Source organism: Stenella coeruleoalba, assembly GCF_951394435.1.
Source record: "Stenella coeruleoalba genome assembly, chromosome: 8".
NCBI lineage: Eukaryota > Metazoa > Chordata > Mammalia > Artiodactyla > Delphinidae > Stenella > Stenella coeruleoalba.
This window is the reverse complement of record NC_137154.1, coordinates 106,038,574-106,065,128: the sequence shown is the minus strand read 5'-3', so window position 1 is coordinate 106,065,128 and position 26,555 is coordinate 106,038,574. Positions and strand designations below refer to the sequence as shown.

The window sequence follows — 26,555 nt, the reverse complement described above, 5'->3', positions numbered from 1 at the left end:
CCCAGAAGCTGAGTCTGTGCTACAGGAAAGAGAAATACTAGTGGGGAAAATCATCCTTCTGAATGGAGGATCTCAGGAAACTGGTCAGCTGCAGCTGCCTGCGTAGGGCCTGGCTGGAGCAGGACGTGTAGACAGTAAAATATGGCAAGATGATCGCGTATGGGGACAGGCTTGCGGGACACAAATTGGGGCAAATGGCTGGTATTGGAGTCATCAAACCGAGAGAGACAATATTCAAGGCAGAAATAGAAAGTAAAGCCCAGCAGGACAATGATGAGAAAATGCTTTGTAAACCATAAAATGTTATTTGAAATAATATATTTCTGTGGAGTCAGACACTGCAAACTCCCGCCTGTCCCTGGGCCACAGGACGTTTTTGGCAGAGATGTCAGCTGTTTTGTCACTATCTGAAGGTGCTGTCGTCTCTGTAGGAGGACAGGATGGCTCTCTCTTTCGCCAAGACTTATGACCACCATGATGAGAAGAGCAGGATTTTGGCCTCAGTCCTAACCCAACGTCTGTCTCCAGGGAAGTCAGAGTGGGGTTGAAGGAACTTGCCTTGCTTTCCATTCTGTAGATTTTCATCTGTGAGCCTTTGTCTCTCCTAAGTGAGGGGCAGTGAACCGGCCTGAGTCCAGGGACTTCATTAAAACGTGAGCACAGTCCAAACCGAATGAGGTGTCCGGCTGTGCGGCCAGACACCACTGTTCTATTTCCAGCATGTTCCGTAGATGCTGGTCCTCCAGGGGGTGCTGTGCAGAGAAGGTTCGCAAGCCCACCTGCCAGGAGGCTTCTCTGAGCTCGCCAAGCATATTGATCCCATTTGCCATTCTGATGCCATCCCTGGGCTGGGGAGGAAGCCTTCACGTCAGAAGCAAGCTGTGAACTAGATTTCAGCTCTGCAGTGGGGAGAGACACTTACCCAGAGCAGGTTCGGCTCGAGAGCTCGGAAATGTCTTTAGCTAAAAGCAGAGGAGGGCGGCCAGCGGTACTCAGAGCGCCTTGCAGCTTCTGGGATGACCCTCCGTGTGGTCACACACCTCCTCATCCCATACCACTGCTGAAACCAAGCAGGACCCGGTGGTGCTCCTGGGCACAAAAGCCGTTCTGTGTCCCTTGTTTCTTGTTTGTAGGAAATAGACTTCAGTCGGCCTCCATGACCTTCCCTGAGTTCCAAGGGGCAGGTTCAAACAGATGCTAATCAGGGAAGGGAGGGGGATGCAGAGACAAGGGAGGAGTAGCCAATACACAATAGTGCAGCCCTGGGGCAGGGTCCTCGTTCCCCCTCAAGGGATACACATCAGCTGTTTTGCAGATACTGAAACCCCCTGTGTGTTGCCCACAAGCATGTAGACCCCAGACCAGTTGGAACCAAAAGGTTGATGATGCCGACTCCCGCTTAGCTCCCCACCAACCAGTCAGAAGAATGTCCACCAACTGATGACGTCCTCTCTGAACCATCACTATAAAACTCCTCACTACCCACTCCAGATCGGGACACACAGTTTTGAGGACATTAGCCCGCTGTGGCCCCCTTTGCCTGGCAAAGCAATAAACCTATTCTTTTCTGCTTCACCCCAAACTCTGTCTCTGAGATGCACTTCAGTGTTGGGGTGCAGAGGCCGGAGTCGGCATCACCACCAGGCTGCAGCTTCTTGATGCTTTTCAATGGCTGGAGTCCTGTGGATGGGTGGTCCTTACTAAGGACAGGGCTCCCTTCCCTCTCCCTCTGATCAACGGCACACACGGTGGTGGCAGGTGTCGAGTGGCTAGTACACAGTCAAGACAGATTTCTACCCTGAATTCTGAGAAAACTGCCTGCCCCCATCACATAGACTCCTTTGATTTGCCTCAGAAATCCCCTCAGCTCACCAGGAATGTGAGCTAGCTTAGAGCTGGTCTTCCCCCCAGGCAGGTGCAATCTGCCCTGGGAGACCTGCCTGGAGGAGGTGACCTGCGAGTGGCCCAGGAAGGTCAGGCAGTGACAAGACTTCAGAGGCAGAGATGCTCTTCTAGAGCTGGGTGCCAGGAGGACAGACAACTGCATTCAATGGTCTCCCATTCCCCTCCCATTTACACAGGGGAATAAATACACGAGCAGCAAATGGGAAACCGAGCGGAATCTACTAAAGGAGAGAAAAGGAGCTGCCACGAGGACTCAGACAGAGGACTCAGAGGTGCCTGAGCCAGGGGCTCTGAAAGCCGCTCCCCACCACGGTGATGCTGCCGGGCTCTTTCCTCCTGGGTGAAGCCTGCAGCCCCCCTCTGCGTGACGCAGCAGCAAGCTCTCTCTTCCTACGCCCACCTTTGGCCATATTTGCCTAAAGGCTAATCTCCTTTCCTCCACGTATTTTAAGATTTTGTTTCTTCTACATTTTGCTCACATTTTCGTCCCACAGAGAATTAGAGAAACAGGATGCAGCTGATTAATTTTCATGAAGGCTCGGGCCATGGAAAGTTCAGGAATTTACCCTGGAGCTCAATAGATTTTTGTTTTTTGTTTTGTTTTGTTTTCTGATACTGGACCTTCACGTCTCACTTTTGTTCTTAGTAAAGGAAAGGATAAACAGGAAGAAAGAGGAAGCAGGATTTCAAAGAAAGATACCCATGTTTATTTATTGGGAAAATACTATTCCCTTCTGCTTGATTCTGAATTCTTGGACAAAAGGAGGAAAGCCAGCTATTTCTTCTTCTCTCTCCCTGAGTTTGCTTTTCCTCATTCTGTCTCAGTACTTCTATCTACAAAATGGGCTAGACAGGGCTTCCCTGGTGGCGCAGTGGTTGAGAGTCCGCCTGCCCATGCAGGGGACACGGGTTCGTGCCCCGGTCCGGGAAGATTCCACATGCTGCGGAGTGGCTGGGCCCGCGAGCCATGGCCGCTGAGCCTGCGCGTCCGGAGCCTGTGCTCCGCAACGGGAGAGGCCGCAGCTGTGAGAGGCCCGCGTACCGCAAAAAAAAAAAAAAAAAAAAAAGGCCTAGACACATACAATGCACCTAAGTTGCTGCCAGAATTGGTCCCTAAAGATGTTCTGCTTCTCACCTGGAAGGAATATGATGATACACAGGGGGTCCTCTGACTAAGCAACTCTTGGTTCTAAGCAAAGTCAGGGGTTGATGCAGAGACTGGAGGAGCTCTTGGTGTCCAGCCCCTTTTTTTAAACTTATTTTTTATTGAAGTATAGTTGATTTACAATGTTACATTAGTTTCAGGTGTACAGCAAAGCGATTCAGTTATACATTTATATACATATATTCTTCTTCAGATTCTTTTCCTTTATAGGTTATTACAAAATATTGAGTATAGTTCCCTGTGCTATACAGGAGGTCCTTGTTGGTTATCTATTTTATGTATACTAGTGTGTATCTGTTAATCCCAGACTCCTAATTTATCCCTCACCCCTTTCCCCTTTGGTAACCATAAGTTTGTTTTCTATGTCTGGGGGTCTATTTCTGTTTTGTAGATAAGTTCATTTGTGTCATTTTTTTAGACTCCACATACAAGAGGTATCATATGATATTTGTCTCTGTCTGACTTACTTCACTTGGTATGATAATCTCTAGCTGCATCCACGTTGCTGCAAATGGCATTATTTCGTTCTTTTTGATGTCTGAGTCGTCTTCCATTGTATATATGTACCACATCTTCTTTATCCATTCACCTGTGGATGGACACTTAGGTTGCTTCCATGTCTTGGCTATTGTAAGCAGCGCTGCTATGAACACTTCCTGGTCTCTTCAGGAAAGAATCCCAAGGCACTGGAGATGTTCTGAGACGTGTAGGCAGCAGCTGGGTCTCTCCCGGCATGAGTCCTGGCCTGGAATTGCTCACCTGCTCTCCTTCCCAAAGTTCCCCTTTTTGTTGCTTTTTTCCCTCAGCTTCTCAGCCTCTGTCACTCTGTCCTCCTCCTCTACCCCACATACACCTCAGGACCTTTTTGTATCGCCCCCCTCCCCATTGTTACGAATGTGTTCTGACCATGGACAGCTCTTGCACATGTATTTGCCGTTCGTCCACCTGAAAATAGCTCTTTGATAACAGTAATCGCGCGTCGCCTGGTCCCCGGAGCCGCTGAACCCTGTGCTAATGTGCCATTTGCTAACTCCTCATGGTGACAATCTTCAGTGATCATGACAAACATCCTGATGGCGGCTGCAACAATAGGAGGGGATGGGAAAGGCCCCTCTCTTTTCTCCTGCAGTGAAAGTACAAGCCGGGCACAAAGGGAGGCTAACTCGGGTCACGGATGCTTTCATGCACCACCCCTGAGAGTGGCTGGAACTGGACCGGAGTCCTCAGACACAGCTAACTTAGTGCCCGGGAGCATTCCTTCCTGATGCCTTAATGCGAGCCTGAGAATGTGTTAAAAATAGCTGCAGGCAGAACACATTATTTTCTAGGCCTATAAAAAACTCACAGGCTCCTAGTGGCCTTTCCTTTGAGATTTTGCTTCCCTTAAAAAATAGTTTTTCTCAGGCTTGTTGGTGGGCGAGTGCCAGTTCTGCACGGCAACATCGCAAACACAGCTGAAGTTCATTAATATCAAGAAAACACTTGTTTGTGTATTGTTTCTCCCTCATAGGTAGGAGGAGTTCAGGAGAGGACTTTGCAGGAATCTATTTGCATCCCTGTGGAATCAGGCAGGAATCTGGAAGAGCCTTCTTCTTCTTGTGGGGAGGAGGGGGAGGGAGGCTTACCTTTTGTCATCCTTGTACCACTGGAATTCTGCCGAGGGAACCGCGGAGGCTTCACACTGCAGCGTCCCCGTCTGTCCCACGGGGACACCTGTCCCCTTAGCTTCTGAAATATATGGAGGATCTGCAGAGAGAAGACATCCCATAGCAGCTCAAATGCCGCAGTCACTGACTGTGTTTGTCATGCCCTGCTCTACCTCTGGTCTCCACCATGTGCCAGAGAATGAAACCATCCCATATTGTTCTAAGGAAAAGCTCACATGTACTGCTTCTGCTCCCCTCTGGACAGAGGTGGAATGACCAGGTATTCAGGCATACTTCCTGTTTAAACTTTTCAACTTTCATAGGATGTAGGCCCCCCATGGACCCTCTACCCCAAGGGGTGACAGTCAGCACCTTTAATCAGCCCTGCAGACTGTCTGCACACCAGGTTCTTGCCAGAGTATATAACCTTGAACTATTCAATTTCCATCAAAATCTCAGTTGCAAGAAATAATACTCATGGAGAATTGCCTGAAGGATACACAGATCCGTTATTCTTGGAGGTGTTCTACGCTGGACCCCTGAATCCAGCCGGACCGACTAGACCTAAGTACGTGGCCTGCATTCATTCCAAGGCTTTGTCAAACTGCCCTTGACAATGCCGACAGTTGCACTGAAATGCATAGTGAGAAACAGCCACAACCAACTCGCCCTTCTGTTTATTGCAGAAATATTGCGTGTTATGTCATTGTGCTCTATTTGTGGAGACCTTAACGTGAAGTTATTTTTCGAGTCTCAGTACCAGAAGAAGCAGTGTTTCTCCCAAGCAACGAATTTGCTTTTATCTTATGGACATAAACCTCAAACCAAATGATGTTTCCCCTCTTTGCTTCAGGGACTGGAAGCCAAATCCTGGACCCACAACTGACCACCTTGGCATATAAATTTTATGTACTGATTTCCCCTAGATTTCACTTATTTTCCTATATAGGTTTTCCCTTTGCTTACATTTCCTTACTCTTCAGGTTAATCTTTATTAACCTTAAGTCATCTTATGTCACTTTAAAAATAATCGTGGTAGGGTACAAAAATGGCATCATTGTTACACCTGTTTCCATGCTGCTTGTGTTAATTAGGTTTGAATTGCAACAGAAACCAAAATATTAAAGAACGAGTAATCACCAAAACACGATATTCCTCCTCTACCTCCACCCTCACCTAAGTTTTGAAGGAGAAAGGCTTCTTGTCTGCTGGCTTAGTTCTTGGGTTCTAGTCTGTCCTAAGACTTTCTGAAATTGGGCACAGCAGGGAAAACTTTCAGAATGTCACAGAGAACTGAGTCAGGGCACATAACGAGGAACCGAGAGGGGAGAGCGTGAGGGAGGGGGGAAGTTGGGCAGCATCAACGTCAGAGAGAATTTGGATGGTAAAGGGGGAGGAGGGGCCCAGACCAGTGGCCTCCAAGCTTTTTGGGTTCAGTACCTCACGTAAGAAAAATCAGGGATGAGCTATACCCTCTAATATGTGGATATATGTTTATCTATTTATAGTTCAATTAGGAATGTATACCATGTCCATCAACATACATAATTGGAAAAGGATGAGATAAAATCAGTATACCATGAACAGAAATTATAATATTTCCTCCACACACATGCTTTTAATTTATTTTCTTGCTCCCTATGAAGGAGATGACTGTCTAGAGAGTGTGAAGCTTGGTGACATTATGAGTAAAGTATGGGAAAAATTGGGATTCAAAGACAAGCTTGTATAACATGCATTGAATGCTATTTCACGATCTTTCAGGAATGTTAAGGCACGTTTTGGATCATATGAAATCACTTTCAGATCCAATTTATTATCATGTTTTAAAAGAGTTTGGAATTGTTGCTCCTAAAAGCAGGAAACGGACCGGACCGCAAGGCTGCTCTGTTTCCTACCCCGAGTCAGGGCGTGGTGCTGAGGCCCAGCTCTCTGCTGTGGCCGCGACAGCAGCCTCAGGCACGTGCGGGGTGGGGGCTCCTGCAACCACTTACAGTTCACGGTGACCTTGACTCTCCGCACCACTGGGGCAGCCACATCATTGGAGGCGCTGCACTCATAGTCCCCCGACTGCTCCCTCGTGATGCCCTGGATCTCCAAGTATTCATCTTCGCTCACAAAGCCCACAGCTGCAGGAGAAGGTGTGGTGGAACAGGAGAAAAAACACCAAAGGTACAGACTTAGAAAACAAAGTGTGCAATGGTTACGTCTGCAGAGAACTGTGCCACGTCTAAGTCCAGATTCTTGGGATCCATGCCAACTCTCCCTCCTTCCACTCTTTTATCTCGTCCATCGCCAGCTCTTTCTTGGTTCCCTGATGCACCAGCTAAAATGTTTGTGTTCCTACCTGCACTAAGCACAGAGTCTGGAGAATTACTCGTCCTCAGTAAGTGATGAATAATGTTGCCATTTACCCTGCCCGAATCTCAGCAAGCAGTCAGGCTCTGGGGATCTGAGTTAGGCACCTTTGGTGAGTATTAACTTTCTGGTCTCCAGGTATCGTTTAGGCTGAACCTTGAAATGCAAAGCTGATGACATCATCCTAGATCACGAATCCATGATCGTGATCATACCACACTAGCAGTTACACACACACACACACACACACACACACACACACAGCCACAAAAGGCAGTGGAAACACTAATGAAATTAAATTTCTGTTTTCAGATTTAGACACTCAATTAAATCAGCAGAAATCCATTTTATAAACTTCAATCTTCTGGAGCTCTTGGGTCCAAGATTCTGGCCACAAATCAACAGCAGGGACTCCACCCTCTAACTACAAACACGGCAGAGAGGAAAAGAGCAAGAAGACAGGGCTGCGAATCACATTGTCACATCCCCGTCCAGAGACTCAGTCTCCCCGCTGAAGATTTATCAATAATAGTAACAACCGTCTACCTACCCGACGTCCTCGCTGAGGTCTGGCCTTGAGCCTCTGATATGGACAGACCAGGACATTAATGCCTGCAAAAGGATCGTCACTGTCCCCTCCCAGAGTCACCCTGAGCGTTAACCTTCTCGTGGAGAGACAGGGGATGACAAAATAACCGGGTGCATCCCGGGATCAGCCTGCCTCTCTATTAAATGAAGATAGTCAGCACACCTTACCCTGTGACCTGGCATCATCTCATAGGGAAAATGGGTGCTATTTTTAGTAGTTATTCTGGGACAACAAGCAGAAGTTGAGACTGTCCCCAGAAACCAGAAGACATGTTCCCTGGAATAATGTATATATAATCCTAACACCTCACAGGGCTGTTTGGAGGAACAAATGAAAAGTAGTTACATGAAAGCACTTTGGAACACTAATGTGCGGCACACGTGTCCTAGTCACCCTGTGATCTGCCTGGACGCCCAGACTCAGGGGGCGCCAGGCTATGTTAACCCCAGGGGCCCCCACCTGAGTGGGGAGGGAAGAGGCACAGTGCCCCCCAGGTGATAAAACCCCTCCATAACACCACCTGTATCGGCTGATGCAAAGCACAAAAATGACGAGAAGAAGAAACTACTGTGATACAAAGAAATATGTGCGTGGTATGTAAATTATGGTTGTACGTGTTCTATGACATTGTTAAGCTCCCCATTTTTGGTCAAGATAATAACAGGAGCAATGACAATGACACACAAGTCAACAGCTTTCTTATACAGAAGGACCACTGCCTGCCCAGCGAGGCCAGGGCTCCTGGGTCATGGTAAGTCTGTGTCACTGTCCAGAACTAAGTCCAACCTGAGCATTTCCCAGGTGTCTTCATACCCTATGGAGCCCACATATATGTGCAGGGACACTCCTGCCTCTACGACCTTCAGGGGAGCAAAAGAATAGCCTCTGTCTATTAGAGCAAGCGAGTAAGAGTTAATTATTTCACTGGAAGAACCAGGGACGTGCTGACAAGTAGAAAACAGTGTGCAAAAGTCCAGGATACGGAGAAGACAGTCAACATCAACCCACAGACCCTCATGGTCCCAACCAGTGAGAACCTTCTCCATGTCACAGGAGCCTTAATTGTCACTGTTTCCTAAGCATCTTTAGGGGAAAAAGCACCAACCTTGATTTGCGGAAGGGTGGAGGAAACGAAGAGAAGAGGTTTAAATGAAGAGCTTGTGATTCCTTTTAGGTTGTCGTTGTTTATTTGTGCCCAACCTGAGGCTACATTTGTCAGATATTCCCCGCTAGATGCTGTAATTACTGTGCAAAGCATCGAGGAGACCAGTGTCACACTTAATATTCCCATTAATTTTAAATGGTGGTCCTTGGTACATATGTGTGGCAATTGGTGTCATATTTTAATTAGGCTTGCCCTACACCATCTGAAATTAATAATAGCTCGAATTACCAGTGTAATTTATAAATTAACAGTGCCATAGCATTAGAAAATAAATTAGCTCTGGACAGCTGTTTCTGGATTGAGCTCCAGTGTCAAAACAGTGACTGGGAGGACCTCAGATCTCCTGGGAGGCTGCGTACGACACAATCAAAGCAAAGAAACAAAATGACACAGGGTTCTCTGGTCTCTTGTTCTTGTTTCCAACTACAGACTATGCGTCTAGTTTAATTCTATCATCCAAACGCGTTCTTGTGTGACCACAGTAAGACTTACAGGAACCAAGCTTGAATGAATTTGTTATAGGAATATCCAAATGGAGAATTTGATGGCGGGGGGGGGATTACTGTCACAGACTGAAATGCAACTACGTAAATATTAGGACAATCACGGTAAAAAACTTAGAAAGCTTTTTGTGGGGACATGTGTGCTGCTGTATGTGAATAAATAAATAAATTTATTAATATCAGGCAATTTTATGTAGGGAAGGAAGTTAGATGGCTTAAGATTTGGGGAGGGCTTCCCTGGTGGCGCAGTGGTTAAGAATCTGCCTGCCAATGCAGGGGACACGGGTTCGTGCCCTGGTCTGGGAAGATCTCACATGCCGCGGAGCAACTAAGCCCGTGAGCCACAACTACTGAGCCTGCACGTCTGGAGCCTGTGCTCCGCAACGGGAGAGGCTGCGACAGTGAGAGGCCCGCGCACCGCGATGAAGAGTGGACCCCGCTCGCCGCAACTGGAGAAAGCCCTCGCACAGCAACGAAGACCCAACACAGCCAAAAATAAATTAATTAATTTAAAAAAAAAAGATTTGGGGAAAGTGTATGTTCTCCACTGACCTACATGTATATTACCAGAGGGAGAGGATTACACTTAAGTCATCCTGCAAAAACCGATGAAGCTTAAGTTTACTATCATGTGTTCTCCAGACCAAATGTAGAATTATAGGAAAAGCACAATCATTGCTCACCCATTGTTATATGTACACTTTCTGATTAAAACGGAAAGGTAGTATGTATATAGAAAAATGCTTTATACATTTTAGCTTGCATTGTCATTATTCTTACCTTTCTCCTCATGTACTTTTTTCTCAAATAGGAGCAAAAATAGCAAAACCAGATAGAAAACCAGTATATATACATATAAAACGAAACTCTGAATCACCAGAAATGAGGTCCCTATAGGGACTGCTTAAACAGACAAACAAGAAAAATAAAAAAAAACCCACTAAACTGAAATCTGAATTTATAGAGTTAATGATTAATGATTCAAGCAAAGTTTTCCTTTAATAGCATTTGTGCTCTGGCTATGAAATGATCAGTGCTTTGTCACTCGAATGGAGAACTTACAAAGACTATTGGAAGAAAAACATAAAGAAAACAGATCAACAGAGCTAGGACATAGGCTGACTTCAGAAGAATTGCCTAGAATAGTTGTCTGAATATAGAATTTTAGATGCCATTCATACCTACTAAATCAGAATCTCCTGGGATGACGAGTGTTAATAATTTTACTTGGAAATTCTTATGTACAGTCAAGTTTGGGAATTAGGGATTTAGGTCAATCCTGTATTTTTCATGTGGGAAATTGAAGTTTAAAGGAGGCCATGCTCACGCATGGGGCTAGAGGCAGCACACCAGGTCTCCTGATGTCCCTCACACCGATCCTGCAGCTATAGTAGTGTTTTCTAATGGTGTTTTTATGCCGTGTGCACTGGTCTTATTTTCCCATGCAATCAAAACTTTTTGACAGCAGGGACCATGTCTTGGGCATCTCTGGCTCTCAAGGCACTTAGGAAAATGGTTTACATAATTTGAAACTTGTCAACTTCTTATTAATAAACTGATTGAGGGCTTCCCTGGTGGCGCAGTGGTTAAGAATCCGCCTGCCAATGCAGGGGACTTGGGTTTGAGCCCCGGCCCGGGAAGATCCCACATGCCACGGAGGAACTAAGCCTGTGTGCCACAACTACTAAGCCTGCGCTCTAGAGCCCGCAAGACACAACTACTGAGCCCGCGTGCCACAACTATTGAAGCCGCGCACCTAGAGCCTGTGTTCCACAGCAAGAGAAGCCACCGCAATGAGAAGCCCTCGCACGGCAACGAAGCATAGCCCTGCTCGCTGCAACTAAAGAAAGCCCGTGTGCAGCAACAAAGACCCAATGCAGCCAAAAATAAATTAAAAACAAACAAACAAAAAACCTGATTGACCAACAGACTAAGAAATACAGACCGAATTCAATTAAAAAAAAAAAAAATCAGGGACTCTGTTGCTTACCTAACACTCACATGGCTCTGTTCCCAAGACGGCCCCACCTTTGGTAATTGTTCTTAGCAAAATATTTGTATTTCGTGACTTCAAAAAATATCATCAGTGCTAGTGTTCTAACAGAAGACTTTCTTTAAATATGTGATTTTAAAAGGTTTATCAAGTGTTCAGCATACTTTATATTTAGTCTTGGGACCAATTATTTCCTCGGGGGGGATGCACCTTTACAAATGGAGATCAATGAGGAAGTGTGATTTCTCTAACACAATTTGTTTTACAGCCAACTTCTCAGGAATACAGCTATTTCATTAAGTGGAATCTGACAATCCAAGCAGTGAAATGAAGCAAGTTGGAAACGTGATCACATCTGTCCCCAAACCCCCAAAGAAACTTCACACTCTCCGAGGACTTAGCTCAGCAGTTTATAACCCATCGAAGGACAAAAACTGCCCCGTGTTAAGTAATACTCCTTTGGAAAAGAAAACCCTAGGTTTCTGAGTTCATTGATTGGGCTTTGAAATCTTTATAACTGAAAATAATAATAGCCACGATTATTATTTTTATCACACCCAAGAAAAGCTACAGAGAACAGCTGTAGCTATTGGAGAGGGCACAGCTGTCTCCTTGCTTAATATTTTTATGGAATATATACCAGCTGAGAGAAAAATCACTGGACCTCAGAAACTAAAAAAAAAAAAAAAAAATACAGAACATAGAATTCCAGAATTCAAAAGTTGGAAGGAATCATTTAAAACATTTAGTTCCAATACTGTGACTAGTCGACTGGTCCTCTAGACTCTGCTCCCCTTTTCCCTCTCTATTTGCATCAAGATGTTCCCATTCAACCCAGACTGGGCTTCAAGGAGAGCTGTTTACAGGACAGATCAGATGGTGTCCCTCCAAGGTGCCTCGATTCTGTGCTGACCAGCATGGGAAGTTTTGTGCTTTGACGGAGGAAGACGTGGTTTTGCTCAGATGCTGGGAGGTATGGTCCCCAAGAACATCGTGATAGAGGCATGGTTAGTGTTCCTCAACAGCAGCCCTTGCAAGCCAGAGGGACTGGTTTGAGGTCTGAGGGAGGAAGTGGTTAAAGCCAGAACTAAAGAAGATACTAAAGGTGGGCGATGCTGCCATGAGATGCAAGGTCAGCACCTGCTGATGGACTGGGGAAGGTCTTCCTCCTCCCGCCCTACCCCCGAGAACTCAAAGCAGTCTGGGGCCCTGAGCCCGCAGCCAACAACTGTTCAGAACAGACCCTCACTCTCCCTCAGACAGCAGAGGCAGTGGTGAGGGGCGGCGTGGAGGGGCCTCCAAGAACGAGGCGGAGGTAAAGCTGAGGGTCCCCAGGCGTGGAGATGGGTCCTCAGAGCCACCTTAGCCTGGCACTGGGGGAAATCCTTGTGCTGCAGGACCAGGCTGGGGGCTCATGGGCTCCACAGAAAACCCACACAGCAACACCTGCGGTGACAGGGTGAGACGACCGTCGCCAAAAAGCATTTCCAAATAGAATGGTAATTCTTGTTGAATTACCTACACAGGATAGCTTCTGAGGGTCTGATATTCAGCTGGAGCAGAAGGGTTGATCTCGGCTCTTAGCCCTGCTGGCCCCTGGCTGTGCTGCGGACGGTGCTGAGTGCCCGCGTCCGCACACTGGACCCTGAAGTCATCCTAGCTGATGGTTCCCTCTCCAAACTCCAGATTCCTCTTCTTTAAAATGGGAAAATGACACCACCTTAGAGCGGGATCGTGAGTATTAAGTATGTGTGAAGTACTTAGCACATGGTAACCTCATAATAAATGGCAGCTCTTGTGATTATCGTTACTGATCCTACAGCTCAGCCTGAGCCCATCTGATCCTTGATACAGGAAAATCTCACTGTGAAAATGAAAGAATAATCAGATCTCTGCTTTTCCAGGAGGGACTTAATAATAATAAACTTGACAAAGGATTCACCACAGATCCTGTAACTAGAAAGTTCTACTCCGTTCACTTAAAATACGATTTGATTTACAAGGGATACAATTTCTTGGGATCATTTCTTCTAAGAAAGCAATTGCAGCTGCATAGCCCATGTGAAACCAGCTGGGGGCTTGAAAAATATCTCTAATTTCACAACTAAGAATAAGAGGATATAAACATATTTTATATATATATATATATATATATATATATATATACACACACACACATATATATACATATATATGGGTGTACATATATATACATGTATATATATACACACATACATATATACATATGTGTATGTGTGTGTGTGTGTGTGTGTGTGTGTGTGTGTGTGTGTGTGTGTGTGTATATATATATATATATATATATATATGTTTTTCTCCTCGATCTTTCTTTTGGATGCAGATAGCATGGCTGGCAGAAAGGACAGTCTGACGATCTCTCCAAGAATGAGAAACTTTTCAAAGTTCTGGAGGGCCCAACCTGTTTTTTCCTGCTCTTGCACTGAGGTACATGTTCAAATGGCCAATGAGAATATTACACATCAAACAGAAGGGGCCAACGCTGGGGCGTGGGATGGGCTGAATTGTCCTAAGTCGCTGGCTTCCATTCCAGGAGAGGAATCTCCCTTGAACACTTCAGCATTGGTTGCTGGTGAGAAGAGCTGCAGTCGTGAAGTGTGTGTGTGGCAGTGTCCCCATGCATCACCTGCCTGGCAGGCTTGCAGCTGTCTCTGCTGCAGCTGGACTTTTCTTAGACCTGGGAAACTTATCATTTCCCTCAGCCCCCCATCCCAAACCTTCAAATTAATCTATTAATGTGATTTTATCATAAAGCAGTAATTAGAGATCCAATTAAAAATTACACAAACTGATGCCAACTGTAAATTTCCTGACTATCTTTCTACCTATCAATCTATCTATCCCTATCTATCTATCCATCTATCTTCTCTCCATCTCTCTGCCTCTCTATTTACATATCTATCTATCTATCTATCTCTATCTAGGGATAAAGGTAACTGCAAAACAACACAGATCCTCATATATTAAGAACTCATTTGTCAGTTGCAACAAAATATATGTGTATTTTTGAATAGGTATGAATATGCGTACATGAAATGTAGTATTTTATGATAAATAGAAAGAAAAAGAGAATTGAATTCCCTTAATTTTTTAAGTGGGACATTTCCTGGGAATAATCTTTAGCTTTGTATTAAGGAGGAGCTGCAGCCCGAAACACAATTATATGAAGAAAGAGCCCTCTGCACGCCACCGAGCCAGGTCCTGTGTATCTCTGAGGTACATCCCTCTCCTTAACAACAAGTTGTCTTTGCAGATATGGCTCCAGCAGCTGGCTGGGCCCTAGGAGTGTGTGCTCTTCTGCTGGCTGCCTTTTCATGAGGACCCCCCAGCTCAGTTTTGCATGCAGACTCTGTCTTACGGGTAATGATTTCAAAGTCAAAAAGCGCACAGCTGGATGTTGGGAGCTTGCAGCTTGGTGTCTGGAACCTGAGTATTTGCAGTGGTACAGCTGATGGCTGCTAAAAAAAATAAAAAGTAAATAAAGAAATCAGCTTTTGATTTGTAAACTCAGCCAATTTGATCTGAAAGACATTGATAGGGGATAAATATAGAACTCCGCAGTGTCGTATTACCTCGTACATTGGCTGTTTGCTTTCTCTTTTTCTAAAACCCTAGAGATACAAGCCAGGACTGAGTGCTGCGGGATGTAATGTTGCTTTGAAATTCCTTGTCCAGATTAATTTAAGGGAATTATTTTTCTTAAGAGACCCCTACTGGGTTAAGGTTCCTGGCTCTATCATGCACACAAGTGGTCAGACATCCACCTGCAGGGGGTCATCTTAGCCACCTGGTCCTGAGCTGGACACAGAGGGAGCAGGGAGCAAGGCCTTCCCTTTGCAGCATCCTCAGGTGCAGAGCAGAAGGAAGGCTTTCCTGAAGAATTCCACGTATTCGCGACTGTACCAAGCAAACACTCAATGACAAAATGACCACTTGGGAGAAGGAAGAGAGAAGAAAACCTGGAGTGGGGTTAAATCTATAATTAAGATAATTTAATGAGTAAATTCAAGTCAGATCCTGAGAGGAAGCTGCAAGGTGCCATGGATTCTGGGGATGGAAGCGCCAGCCTGCACTCCTGGTTGGCCTGGGGGCAGGGAGACACAGGCAGCCCATGTATGTAAGAGGATGACTCGACACCACACAGACATGCCCTTAGAGTAGCATGAAGCCTGATGATGTAGGGTCATCTGGGTCCAGTGAGAAAGGGAGGCGTGGGAAAACCTTTGAATAAGCCAGCTTCGATGACAGCCTTTGAACATATTTAACATAATAAAATCTTTGCAAATAGTTCTCAAAATCTCTCCCCCACCAAAGCTACTTGCTACTGAGTCACACCGGCTGAGACATGTGCACGGTGCTGCCCACCTGTCTGGGAATGCCTCCCACCTCTGTTCTGAGTTGTCCTCTACACACAGGTGGACCTTCAATCCCATCACGGAGATGTGAAGAGAGAGTGCACAGGAAAGGAGATTTATGCTTTCATTAGTTCCACTGCTAAGGTTTCCTTCTATCTCTCTTCATTTCGCACAAAAGCAGGCACACATACCTACGTCCAGATGGAACACAAAGTATGAAAACAAGACAATCGTGATTTGTCAGAACAAACGTGGTGCTGCTGAGCCCTGATTATGGCTCTTTCTCTAGGAATTACGTAGCCTTGAGTAAATTACTGATTCCCAGTTCCCTTGTCAATGAAATGTGGTACGTTCTTATTCTTCCCTCCCTAGGTTGGGTCTGAGAATTAGATGAGAGAATTTGAGCACACAGAAGACTGGTTGACACACGAGAGATGATCCATTAATGTCAGAAGGAACAGACTCTAGGAGGAATCTGAGACACTCAACCCTTACATAATGGAAGATATTAAAGGTGGGCTCCCTTCCTCTGCTACCTCAATCTCCTCCCCTTGGTCAGTCTACACTCTGAATCCAGTTCCTGCATCTGAAATGACCAGCTCTGCTCCCGATTTCCATGTTCATGTCATCATCCCAGGACGATCTGCTTACCTCTGTGCCCGGAACTCAGGGGAATGCCTCACGTGTGTCTCCCAGACACCCCGGGCTAAAGCATCCCCTTGCCCCTGAAAACTGCTCTCACCCCTGTGTCCGCTAATCCCTGCTGGTGGCAGGGCCACCTCCCCGTTCTCCTAAGGTAAAAAAGAGTCACACATTTGATTCCTCCTTTTTCACTCACACCTCACCATCAGTCAACACATCCAGTGGTTTGTGCCCCCTTTACCGTTTTCGGATCTATTTTCTTCTTTCCCTCATCACTGTTAACTATGTTAATTCAGTTGCTGTTATCTACTCTGGGTTATTACAATCCCCTCTCTACTGATCCCCCTGCCTCCAGCTTATTATATTTATTGTTGACGCCCGAACGATTGCAAAGAATAAAAATCCATCTCCTCACGGCTTAACCCCTTGTCCTTCAGATGACTCTTGTCTCCATCTCTAGATTCTTCTGTTGCCAACTCCTTTCCCGCCTCACCCACTAGACACACCAGGGAAGTTCCTACGATGCTGAGCCGTTTATCTGTGCCTCGCAACCTCTCCTTCTATGCCTTCAAAACCATCTAGGATACTACTCCTCTGGGAACCCTTTCTTGAAAATCAAAATTCCTTACCTCCTCTCTACCCAGTTTATTTTGTTGCTTCAAATGTTGCCCTAATCACACTGCATTGTTATGTAATTGCATATGTTTACCCCACTCAAAGTTATAAGAGAGAGGGGGCCCTTATTTATCTCTATCTCCGATATCTATAGCAGCCTTGAACACACAGAAGGTACCACATGATCATATGGTCAAAGACTGAATGAATGAACTAATGGATTATAATTTTGGTGGCTGGTCTGACTCTCATAATGAACTATTCAAACCTTCTTTGGTAACTTTTAAGAAAACAGCAGATATCTATCTTTTAAGGTTTTTTTTTTTTTTTTTTTTTTTCCGATAAAGGGCTGGGCACATAAAGAGACCTCTTTAATCTCCTAAGGATAGATAATTTTATTCCACGTTTCCTAAAGGAGACTAAAAAGCCTTCCTCAAGCTAGACTTGGAGTGAATAAGAAAAGAGCTTGGTTTAGCCATCTCCACAAATACCCTTCATTGAAAGCTCTTGTAGCTAATGCCCCTGATTCCTCCAAATGAGTGAGGATGCAGCGTGTTCCAGAAGTGTCTAATCAGAAGTGTCTCAGAGAGCTTTCTTATGTCATCATCAGCTCGGCTGCATTTTTTCCAAGTGGAATCAGCTCGGTGATTCAGCTCTGTCTATATGCAATTAGTAGTGGAATGATTGCAGGGAACACGATGAGGCTCTTTACCTTCCTGGGATGGGCAGGCAGGGAAAAAGTGCCGCTGCCCACACAAAACGGGCCTCCGCAGAGGCACGGGCAGCCTCTGCAGCAGAAACACTAACAGGCACTGTGATAAGAGCTCTGGGTGAGGAATGGAGCTGGCAACTGGACATGGAAGCAAGCAAGGGCTTGAAGTTGAACTTGACCTAATAGGGCAAAACCATGCTGGAGCATCAAAACCTCCCTGAGAAGTCCCAGCACTTGCTGCAAGAGGGTTGACACCAAAAATGCACAGAGATGAACAAGCGTCCCCCTTCTCACTTGTGCTCACGTGACTTCCCCACCCTCCTTCCTTCTCAGGATTCCCAGGCTTTGCCTGCCCTGACGGTGCTGGTTTCCTTCCACCTCTGCTTAAATTGCATTATCTCCCACCCTCTGGTCTCCTTCCAACCTGGTCACTCTCTTCCTTTTCCACAATTCCAAGAGATAGGATAGAGGAACACTTTTGTCTGATCACCAGCAAAAATGTCCTTTGTACTTGAAGTGAAAAATCTAACAACGGTAACTGAGGGACCACAAATTATTCTTTATTTCTGTCCTAATTCTCTACTTCAGGAGACTAACTGCCACATCTAAGACCTGACTGCTGGCACCTTCCATGGGGCAGGGGAGGAGTGGAGGGGAGCTCATGAATCAACTGGTGAAGAAGGGGGGCAGAGAGAGACCGAGGCAGAGAGACAGAGAGGAGAGTGAGAGAGAGAGAGAGAGAGAGAGAGAGCGAGCCACAGCACAGACAGATGATAAAATGATATGTCAAACGGAGAACGCAGGCAGAATGCAAGTGTCTGTTGAAGGCAGTTACACAGTTGTTTAGGTAAATCAGAAGCTCGCTCCCATGACTGCTGTGCTCTCATCAAAGCTCAAAGCCATTGTCAGCCCCATGGGAGCAGTTGGCCGTAACCAGTCTTGCATGAAGCCTGCGGGGACAGCTGGCTCAAGCACAACCCGAGTGTCCTATGATGCTTTGAAGACACCCCAGCATGGGCCTGAGGAACCTCTCTTCTCCAGGAGGCGCTTATAACCAATCCTCCGGAGTAGGTTCAGCACACTTGTTCTGCAAAAGACCACGTGGCAAATATTTTAGGCCTCGCAGGCCATACAGCCTCTGCAGCAACTACTGAACTCTGCTGCTGTCCTGCAAAAGCAGCCCGGAGAATACATAAACGGGCCAGAGTGACTGGATCCCGGTAACGCTTTGTTACAGACAATGCCATTTCAGTGCCACTTCATCTTACTGTGCTACCAACGATTCTTCTTCGGATGGACATTCAACTTTTTAAAAAGGTAAAAAACATTCTTGCTGGGCATGCAAAAAACAGGTGGCGGGCTGGACTTGGCCTGCTGGCTGCATTTGGCCGACCCCTGGTGGACACGTCTGACCTTTCCAGTCGTATCACCCTGTTTCCTAAATCCTCTCCTCTGCCTCAACACTACACTCTTGCAAAACCTTCTGTCCTGCACTCTGGAACCTGCCCTGAATGATCCCTGATGTCCTCCCGTTCTTCTTGGAGACACACCTCTCCGTCACTGTCATTCTGAGTCTGGGAGAATGGATTCCACTGCAGATTTGTCCTGTCCACTGGAGGCTACGAATTTATTTCATTCTTTCTCGGTATCTTTGCTCGGCCATGAAACTTCTAGACCGCACCTTTTTAAGCCCTGTGCCTCTTCTAGCATCCAAATAATCACACCCTCCCCTTCCTCACCACGTCTCTGCTCTCTCCTAACTTTGGGGGCTCCTGTTCATTCACAGAGCACCTTTGCTCCTGACCTAGACTCTTCATCGCCATCCCAACTCCAACCATCATTCTCGGCGACTTTCACATCTGGAAAGATCTCTCTCCAAACCTGATTCTCACATTCTTGATCTCCTGATCTCCGAGTTTTCCTCTGCTCACTTCAGTGGCCTCCTCCACACTGACACTTGCAACTTGTCAGAAACTGTATTGCCTCCAAAGCCACGAATTTGAGCATCTCACTCTGTCCAGGACTTCCCATCTTTGCCAAAACATTTGCTTAGAGACTTTATTGAAACTATGATTTTACTTCACGGAGGCTTCAAACCCATCGACCTTTGACGTTCCTTCTGATGAAATGTAGATTTTAAGGACCCGTCACTGTAATCTCTCACTGGAAAATACCTAAAATGACTTTACCTCTATCCGTATATGTTCCACTAGGCTGAGGAATCCCCACTCCAGATGGATGCAAAGATCTGTCTTCTCTGGGTCTGCTCTGGAAGCATCACACAAACCAGCAGCCTGGTTCCACCAGACATTCCTGATCACCCACCTCAGCTGAGCGCTCACCACTGGAATTCTGCAGTGCTTCTCTCAGAACCATACTCTTAAGGTTGATTTTCTCCTTCTTCAGTCTCTTTAGACACATGGCTGTTTCACCATCTACGTTATTATCCACCGATCATCTGCTGATGAGGGTGGTGGGGGACCCAGAAGGCATCAGACATCAGACAGGCATCACTCATTTTCTCATGATCCAGTCTACAGACCTCTACGTCTGTGCTTGTCATCTCATTGTCCCATAAGTTTTAGAACACTTAGGTTTTGTGACCCAGCATTGCAATCACTCATGGGCAACGACCTCAGCTTCTCCTCCATTCCTGTGCTACACTAGCTAACAGGACAGCTGTCTGTCTTTCCTTCCATCAAAATGCCAATTCCTCCTTCTGATCTCTGTGTTTTTTCCCTTCTTATCTTTGAAGGACTTCACTCCATCAGTTACCTCTACTTTCTCCTACATCTTCATCTGCTTCTGCTCTCCCCGTGGATGTTCTTCTCTCACTGTTTGTTTGCTTGTTTATTCCTCAAAGACTTTTTATTTGAGGTATAATTGACATATAACGTTATATTAGCTTTAGGTGTATAACGTAACGGTTCAAAATTTGTTTATATCACAAAATGATGACCACAATAGGTCTAGTTAACATCCATCATCGTATATAATGAGAATTTTTTTTTCTTGTGATGAGAAATTTTAAATCTTCTCTCTTGGCAACTTTCAAATATGCAATGCAGTACTGTTAACTATACTCACCACGCTGTACATTACATCCCCAGGACTTAATTATTTTATAACTGGAAGTTTGTACCTTTCGACTCCCTTCACCCATTCTGCCTACCTCCCATCCTTAGCCTCTGGCAACCACCAATCTGTTCTCTGTTCAGATTTATTTTTATTATTATTTTAAAACATATCATTCTGGGTAGTCACACCAATTGACTTTACTCTAGACATAAACATCAGTTTGCTCTCCCAGTCTTAGTTCACAGCTGTGACCTACCTAGATTTTTTCACCTGTTCATCATCTGCCTTGACACCTCTACTCTGCAAAGACCCCACAGTTCTCAGGCCCTTTTCACAACCACACTTCTTGAAACTATTGTCCAAATGCGCTATGGAGAATTCTTCACCTCACATTAACACCTCCATCTCTCCCTAACCCATCTTGCCATTGAAGCTTCTCACACCCAGGTCACCGAATGATGGCCAAGTTGCCAAATCCTTTGTATGCATTTTAGAGTTTTCTCAAGAGACTTTAAACTGTCTTCTCTTGGCTTTAATGTCCCATATTCCTAATTGTCCATCTACCTCTCTGGATGGTCCTTCAAAATCTCCTTTACTGGTTTCTCCTACTTTATCCAAACTCTATGTGTTAGGATTCTTCTGAGCTTGGTCCTAGGCATTCTTTTCTCACTGCACAATGATCTCCCAGGTCATGTCATATATTTCATGGTTTGGTACATCCATTTATACGGCAATAACTCACAAGTTTACAACTCCACCCTATTTCTCTTTCATGAGCTCTGGACTCACATACGCATTGGTCAACCTAAAACAGTCACATGGAAGTCTCAGATAACCCAAAATTGACATGTTCAACATGGAATTCTTGATTAACTTCTTCAAACTTTATTTTCTTTCAGTTTTTCTCTTTAACAAATAGCATACCTTTATCACAGATGTAGAAAACAAGCTTATGGTTACCAGGGGGGAGATGGGAGGGAGGGATAAACTGGGAAATTGGGATTGACATATACACACTAGTATATATAAAATCGATAACTAATAAGGACCTACTGTATAGCACAGGGAACTGTACTCAATACTCTCTAATGACCTATATGGGAAAAGAATCTAAAAAGGAATGGATATATGTATATGTATAAGCGATTCACTTTGTTGTACATCTGAAACTAACACAACACTGTAAATCAGCTATACTCCAATAACAAACAAACGAACAAATAGCACCTCTACTGACCAAATTGCTCAGTTAAAAAATTCTGGAAGTCATTCTCAACACAGCTCCCTGACTGTAATACTGAATCCATCATTACATCTTATTGATTCTAACTCTGAAATACATCTTGAATCTGTCCTCTTCTCTCTATTTCTGACTGTATCACCTTTTACTTTGAGACCAGTGAAACAGGTCCTGGATTTTCTCAAGTCCAGACAAAACTCGTTTACAGATATTATCTGCTTTATTTTATATTTCAATAATACTATTAGGTAGGTATGGGCATCTGATCAAGTCAACCAAACTCGGCATACGTTCCCGTATCATCATGACCTAACCTGTCTTTATTTCTTTACCATTTTCCCTTAATATATTTCCATACTTGGGTCAAATCTCACTGAAGAAATTCCAGAGGAATGTCATCTTATGCTCTGTCCTTGGTTTTACTTATTTTTATCACCTGAAGCACCTTCTCTCTGAGGCTTCCTCTTCCTTTCCTTTCAGGTCACAGCTCAGATTTCATCTCTCATGGGAATCCTTCCTTAAAATGTTCTGGTGCCCTTGGGGTAACATCTTGCCCCCAGCCCCTTCACTGTACACCCTGAACACTCAGTGCTTTTTCTGTGATAACACTTATTACATCATATTGAAATGGTCTGCTTATTTACCTGTTTCTCCCTTCAGACTAAAAGCTCATGAAGGGCAGATAACATTTCTGTATCTGTAGCATATAGTTATTTACAATATATAGTTACTAAATGAATAGATGAATAAAAGTATTAGCTGACGTGTTCCCCACTCTCAGTGAATTTATAATTCACAAGTGTTCTCTGTTGATACTTGTATGGACAGCATCTATGAAAGCAATGCACTCTACATCCAAATACATATTCAAACACCCAAATGAAGGAATGCACCCCTATCATTTAAGAGGTATGGCACACATACCTGGACTCTGTAGCCCCATTTTCTATTGCTCCCAGCTTCCATTTTTCCTACATCAATTGTTTATCAAAGACAGGGCAGTGGGGATGTCTGTTCATAGATACTGTTTAAAATTACACATGCATGGTGATGATAAAAAAAAAACAGACTGTTTTAATCAGTTATCGTTAGTATCATTAATACTCTACAAAACTCATCGTTCCAGTTAATATGGAATAAACACACTAACTGATCTCTCCCACTCATTACAACTAGACAAGACACATTTTAAAAAATCTGAGGACTCTGAAAAGTAATCAACAGAAGGTGGATTGGGGGGAGAACCAAAACGTGTATAAAGTACAATATAGTGGTAAGTTTCCGGGTACTTTTCTTCCTCCTATCTTTCTTGGCCTAGACTCAGAGCAGTCAGAATTCTAAAACTGCGTAGAGGATGCTAACTGAAAAAGCATCATGATGAACCCTCTCTTTTTGGTGTGAGGATGGGGAAAGGGAAAACTTGCAAGATGGAGAGGATGAGGGACGTTACTTTTTGTTCTTGTTGTTTGTTTTGTTCCTTTTTGCCTCTTAGCTCTGCCCTGAGGTAAGCCTCGGTCCTGAAGCTGCAGTCCGGCAGCAATGGTAGTAGCAGCAGAGGCCACCTAAAACTTGGGGCGAGGCGAACACACATACAGGCAAACAAAAACCTTCTTTGTGACCAGAGGAACTAAGGAACTGTATTCGGAAAACTGTGAAGGAATTTCAGTTATATTTTTGTCTCTTTCTTCCCTTTAACGGCTTTGCCCTGGAGTTTCACTCAGTCACAAGAAGTGAAACATCCACGGGGAGCTACTGCTTTTGCTTTCTAGGCTGAGGGCCTCCCCTGGGAGCCAGTGTGGGAGGGAATCACAGAGAGAAGGGAGCTCACGAAAGGACCACGTAAAGCTCGTAAACCATCTCAGGCTCACCGCTGAGCGTGTAGGGACCTCACCTAAACCAGCATACCAAGGGCTCTGAGAACGAAACTGTTGTGTGGGCCACCACCCGGCATTCTAGCTGGCCAATGAAGGACCATCTTAGTGACGCTGCTCAGGCTGTGAAACCAGAACTGACTTTGGAACCACAGCAGCAGCAGGGTCGAGGCTGTGGTGTGAACCTAACTGGACTAATTGTCTGCTAACACAGCTACCTCCGGGTATATTCCCAAAGGATTTTAACAGGATCTAGAGTCTACTACATAATATTCAAAATGTGCAGGATATAATCCATTACTAATCACACTAAGAACAAGGAAAGGCTGAACAATTCACTAGGGAAAAGAGAATTAACAGAAACTGACCCCGGGCAGACCTTTATGTTACAATTATCAAAGACTTGAAAGCAGCTAGTATAACTGTGTCCCACGGGGTAAAAGTGAGCACTTTTGAAATGAATATGAAAATAGAAATTTTCAACAGAGAACTAGAAGCCATAAACAATAAACAAATAAAAATATTTAGAACTGAATTCAGATATTCACTGGATAAGCTCAATAGTGGAATGGAAATAAAGTCAAGAGTCAGTGAACTTGAAAATAGATGAACAGAATTCATGTAATCTGAACAACAGAGGTTATGAGAAGGGTAATAACTTGATTACAAAAGGGCAAAACAATGCATGTCTTGGTGTGGATTCTGTCCAGTTCCAGTGGTGGTGGGTACATCAATCTATGCATATGTTAAAACTCATAGAAACGTACACTAAAAAAATGTAGCTAACTTTAGGAGCTAACAAAGTGTATGGTACAACACAGTTGCCAAACAAATTTCATCATATGTCAGAATCTTGGACGTCCCCAACGTTTACAGCTTCTTAAAATCCACTTGTCCTTTAAGTAAATGTGGATCTTCTGTGCACTGAGAAACTCAACATTCCTTCAAAGAGCTTGCGGATTCTTGGGAAGCTCATAACCTTCTTGGCCCGCGGAGCTCTCAGTTCTGGATTCCACTGAGGGTGCACTGAGTTCTCCATCCTGTTCTTGTGCCCCACCCTAGCTGTCTCCCCTCTATGCTGGTTGGTAAACTGTCTGTTTCAACTCCCGGAGAAACACTGATTCTAGGCTATGTGCACACACAGTGCTGATGGATTTTTAAGAGAGGAGATTATATTTCACAAAGCATACAAAGTAACTCAAATTTTACCTTTAAACATTCTGGTCTCCAGAGATAATATACATTGTCCCCGTCAACCACAGAAATGTTTACTGGATGAAGAGCCCAAATTATTCTTCAATATTTTTCCAAATAGACACCAAACACATCCCCAGAACACTGCATTTTCCTTTTTATTCACATACACCCTCTTGGGCATACGTAGACCCCAAATCGTAAGCTCACACAGTTTTAAGTTATTGAGACACTTGCGTGCATGCCCCCACATGCATACACGTTAGCACATTTTCCTTCTTTATTTAGCAGAATACTTAGTTTGCCATTGATTTCCCTTTAAATCTACTTTTCAGATGTTCTATGTTGGGGAACATTCATGGAATCGCAAGGCCCTGATTCGTTTGCACTTGATTTCCTATAATGATATTCTCTAGGGGTTGTTCAGTCTCTCAGATCCGTTTTCAAGTCTTTTTACTGTTTTATTTTCTCTTAAACCAGATGTTTTTTTTTTTTTCCCCCCAGGAACTCAGAGAACTTCAACCTCATACGCACTCCCAGCATGACACATACATGGCTCAAGGGCCCCCTGCTTGGTCACATGCACGCCGGCCTGACACGCCGCCCAGCGCTGCACCGAAGAAGGCTCCCCTCAGTCATCAGGAGGAATTGTCCCCAAACAGAACATCTGAGTCGCGAGCGCCACGTTCCTTCCATTATTCATTCTAGACGTTATGAAAAATAAGCACTTGGAAAGCCTAGCGTATTCCACTGACCAAAAATCATGACTTTGAGGAGGACCGCCGCGATTGCAGCATTATTTGTGCATGAGAACAGCACTCAGCTCTGCACCAAACAGAACTGAGATGAGACTGGCCTTGCCTCCAGGGCTTAAAAACTGGGGAGACAGATCTGATGAGGGGGAATGGTACATGAGCCTTAGACAGTATAGTCTCTGTTGCCAACTGCCTGAGGGGTCTCTACGGGTCCAAAGAATATTTTGAAGAATAAATACACACTAAGGAGGAATTTAAAGGAGGAAGTCTTTGTTCATGTTATCAGGGAGAGCTTTCCTATGGTTGAGTCATTTCAAGAGTAAGGGGGACACCGCGCTGAAAAGGAAAAACAGCTTAAAGGAAGGATAAACAGGCAGACACACGGGAAGAGCAGAGCAGTGCGGCCCTCGAGGTTCTCGGGGAGTCCAGGGACCAACACCAGAGCCTCCTAGATGTGATGGGTCCCCCAGTGGTGACACTGTAGGCATGGTGGTCAGGTAAGTTCAACTCCCCCTGGGACCGCCCTGGGCGGTGCTGATGTACTTACAGTGTTCCAGGCCCCCCGCTGCTGGAGGCCATTAGACCCCTCCAGTCATCCTGAGAACCAAACGTGCACTCATGTATTCAAATATCTCCCAGCAATAGTGCCCAGCTGAGAGCCCTCAGTATCGAGTTTCTTCAGACGTGGTGAGGAAGTTTGAAAAGTTCCAGCCACGACACAGCAGAGAGACAA

General features: G+C 44.9%; 1 protein-coding gene across 16 annotated transcripts in view; it reads right to left on the bottom strand.

The window, feature by feature from the left end:
- The window catches only part of NTM (neurotrimin), a gene marked incomplete at its 3' end in the record, with an annotated part of 1,328,870 nt that overhangs the window by 15,112 nt on the left and 1,287,203 nt on the right, over positions 1-26,555 (bottom strand). For all 16 annotated transcript variants that reach the window (XM_079930756.1, XM_079930747.1, XM_079930749.1 and 13 more), the window contains 2 exons: positions 6,711-6,845; positions 4,696-4,816 (listed from right to left, as the gene is read on the bottom strand). In XM_079930756.1, coding sequence (XP_079786882.1) covers positions 4,696-4,816; positions 6,711-6,845 — 256 coding nt within the window. The remainder of the gene's footprint in view (positions 1-4,695; positions 4,817-6,710; positions 6,846-26,555) is intronic.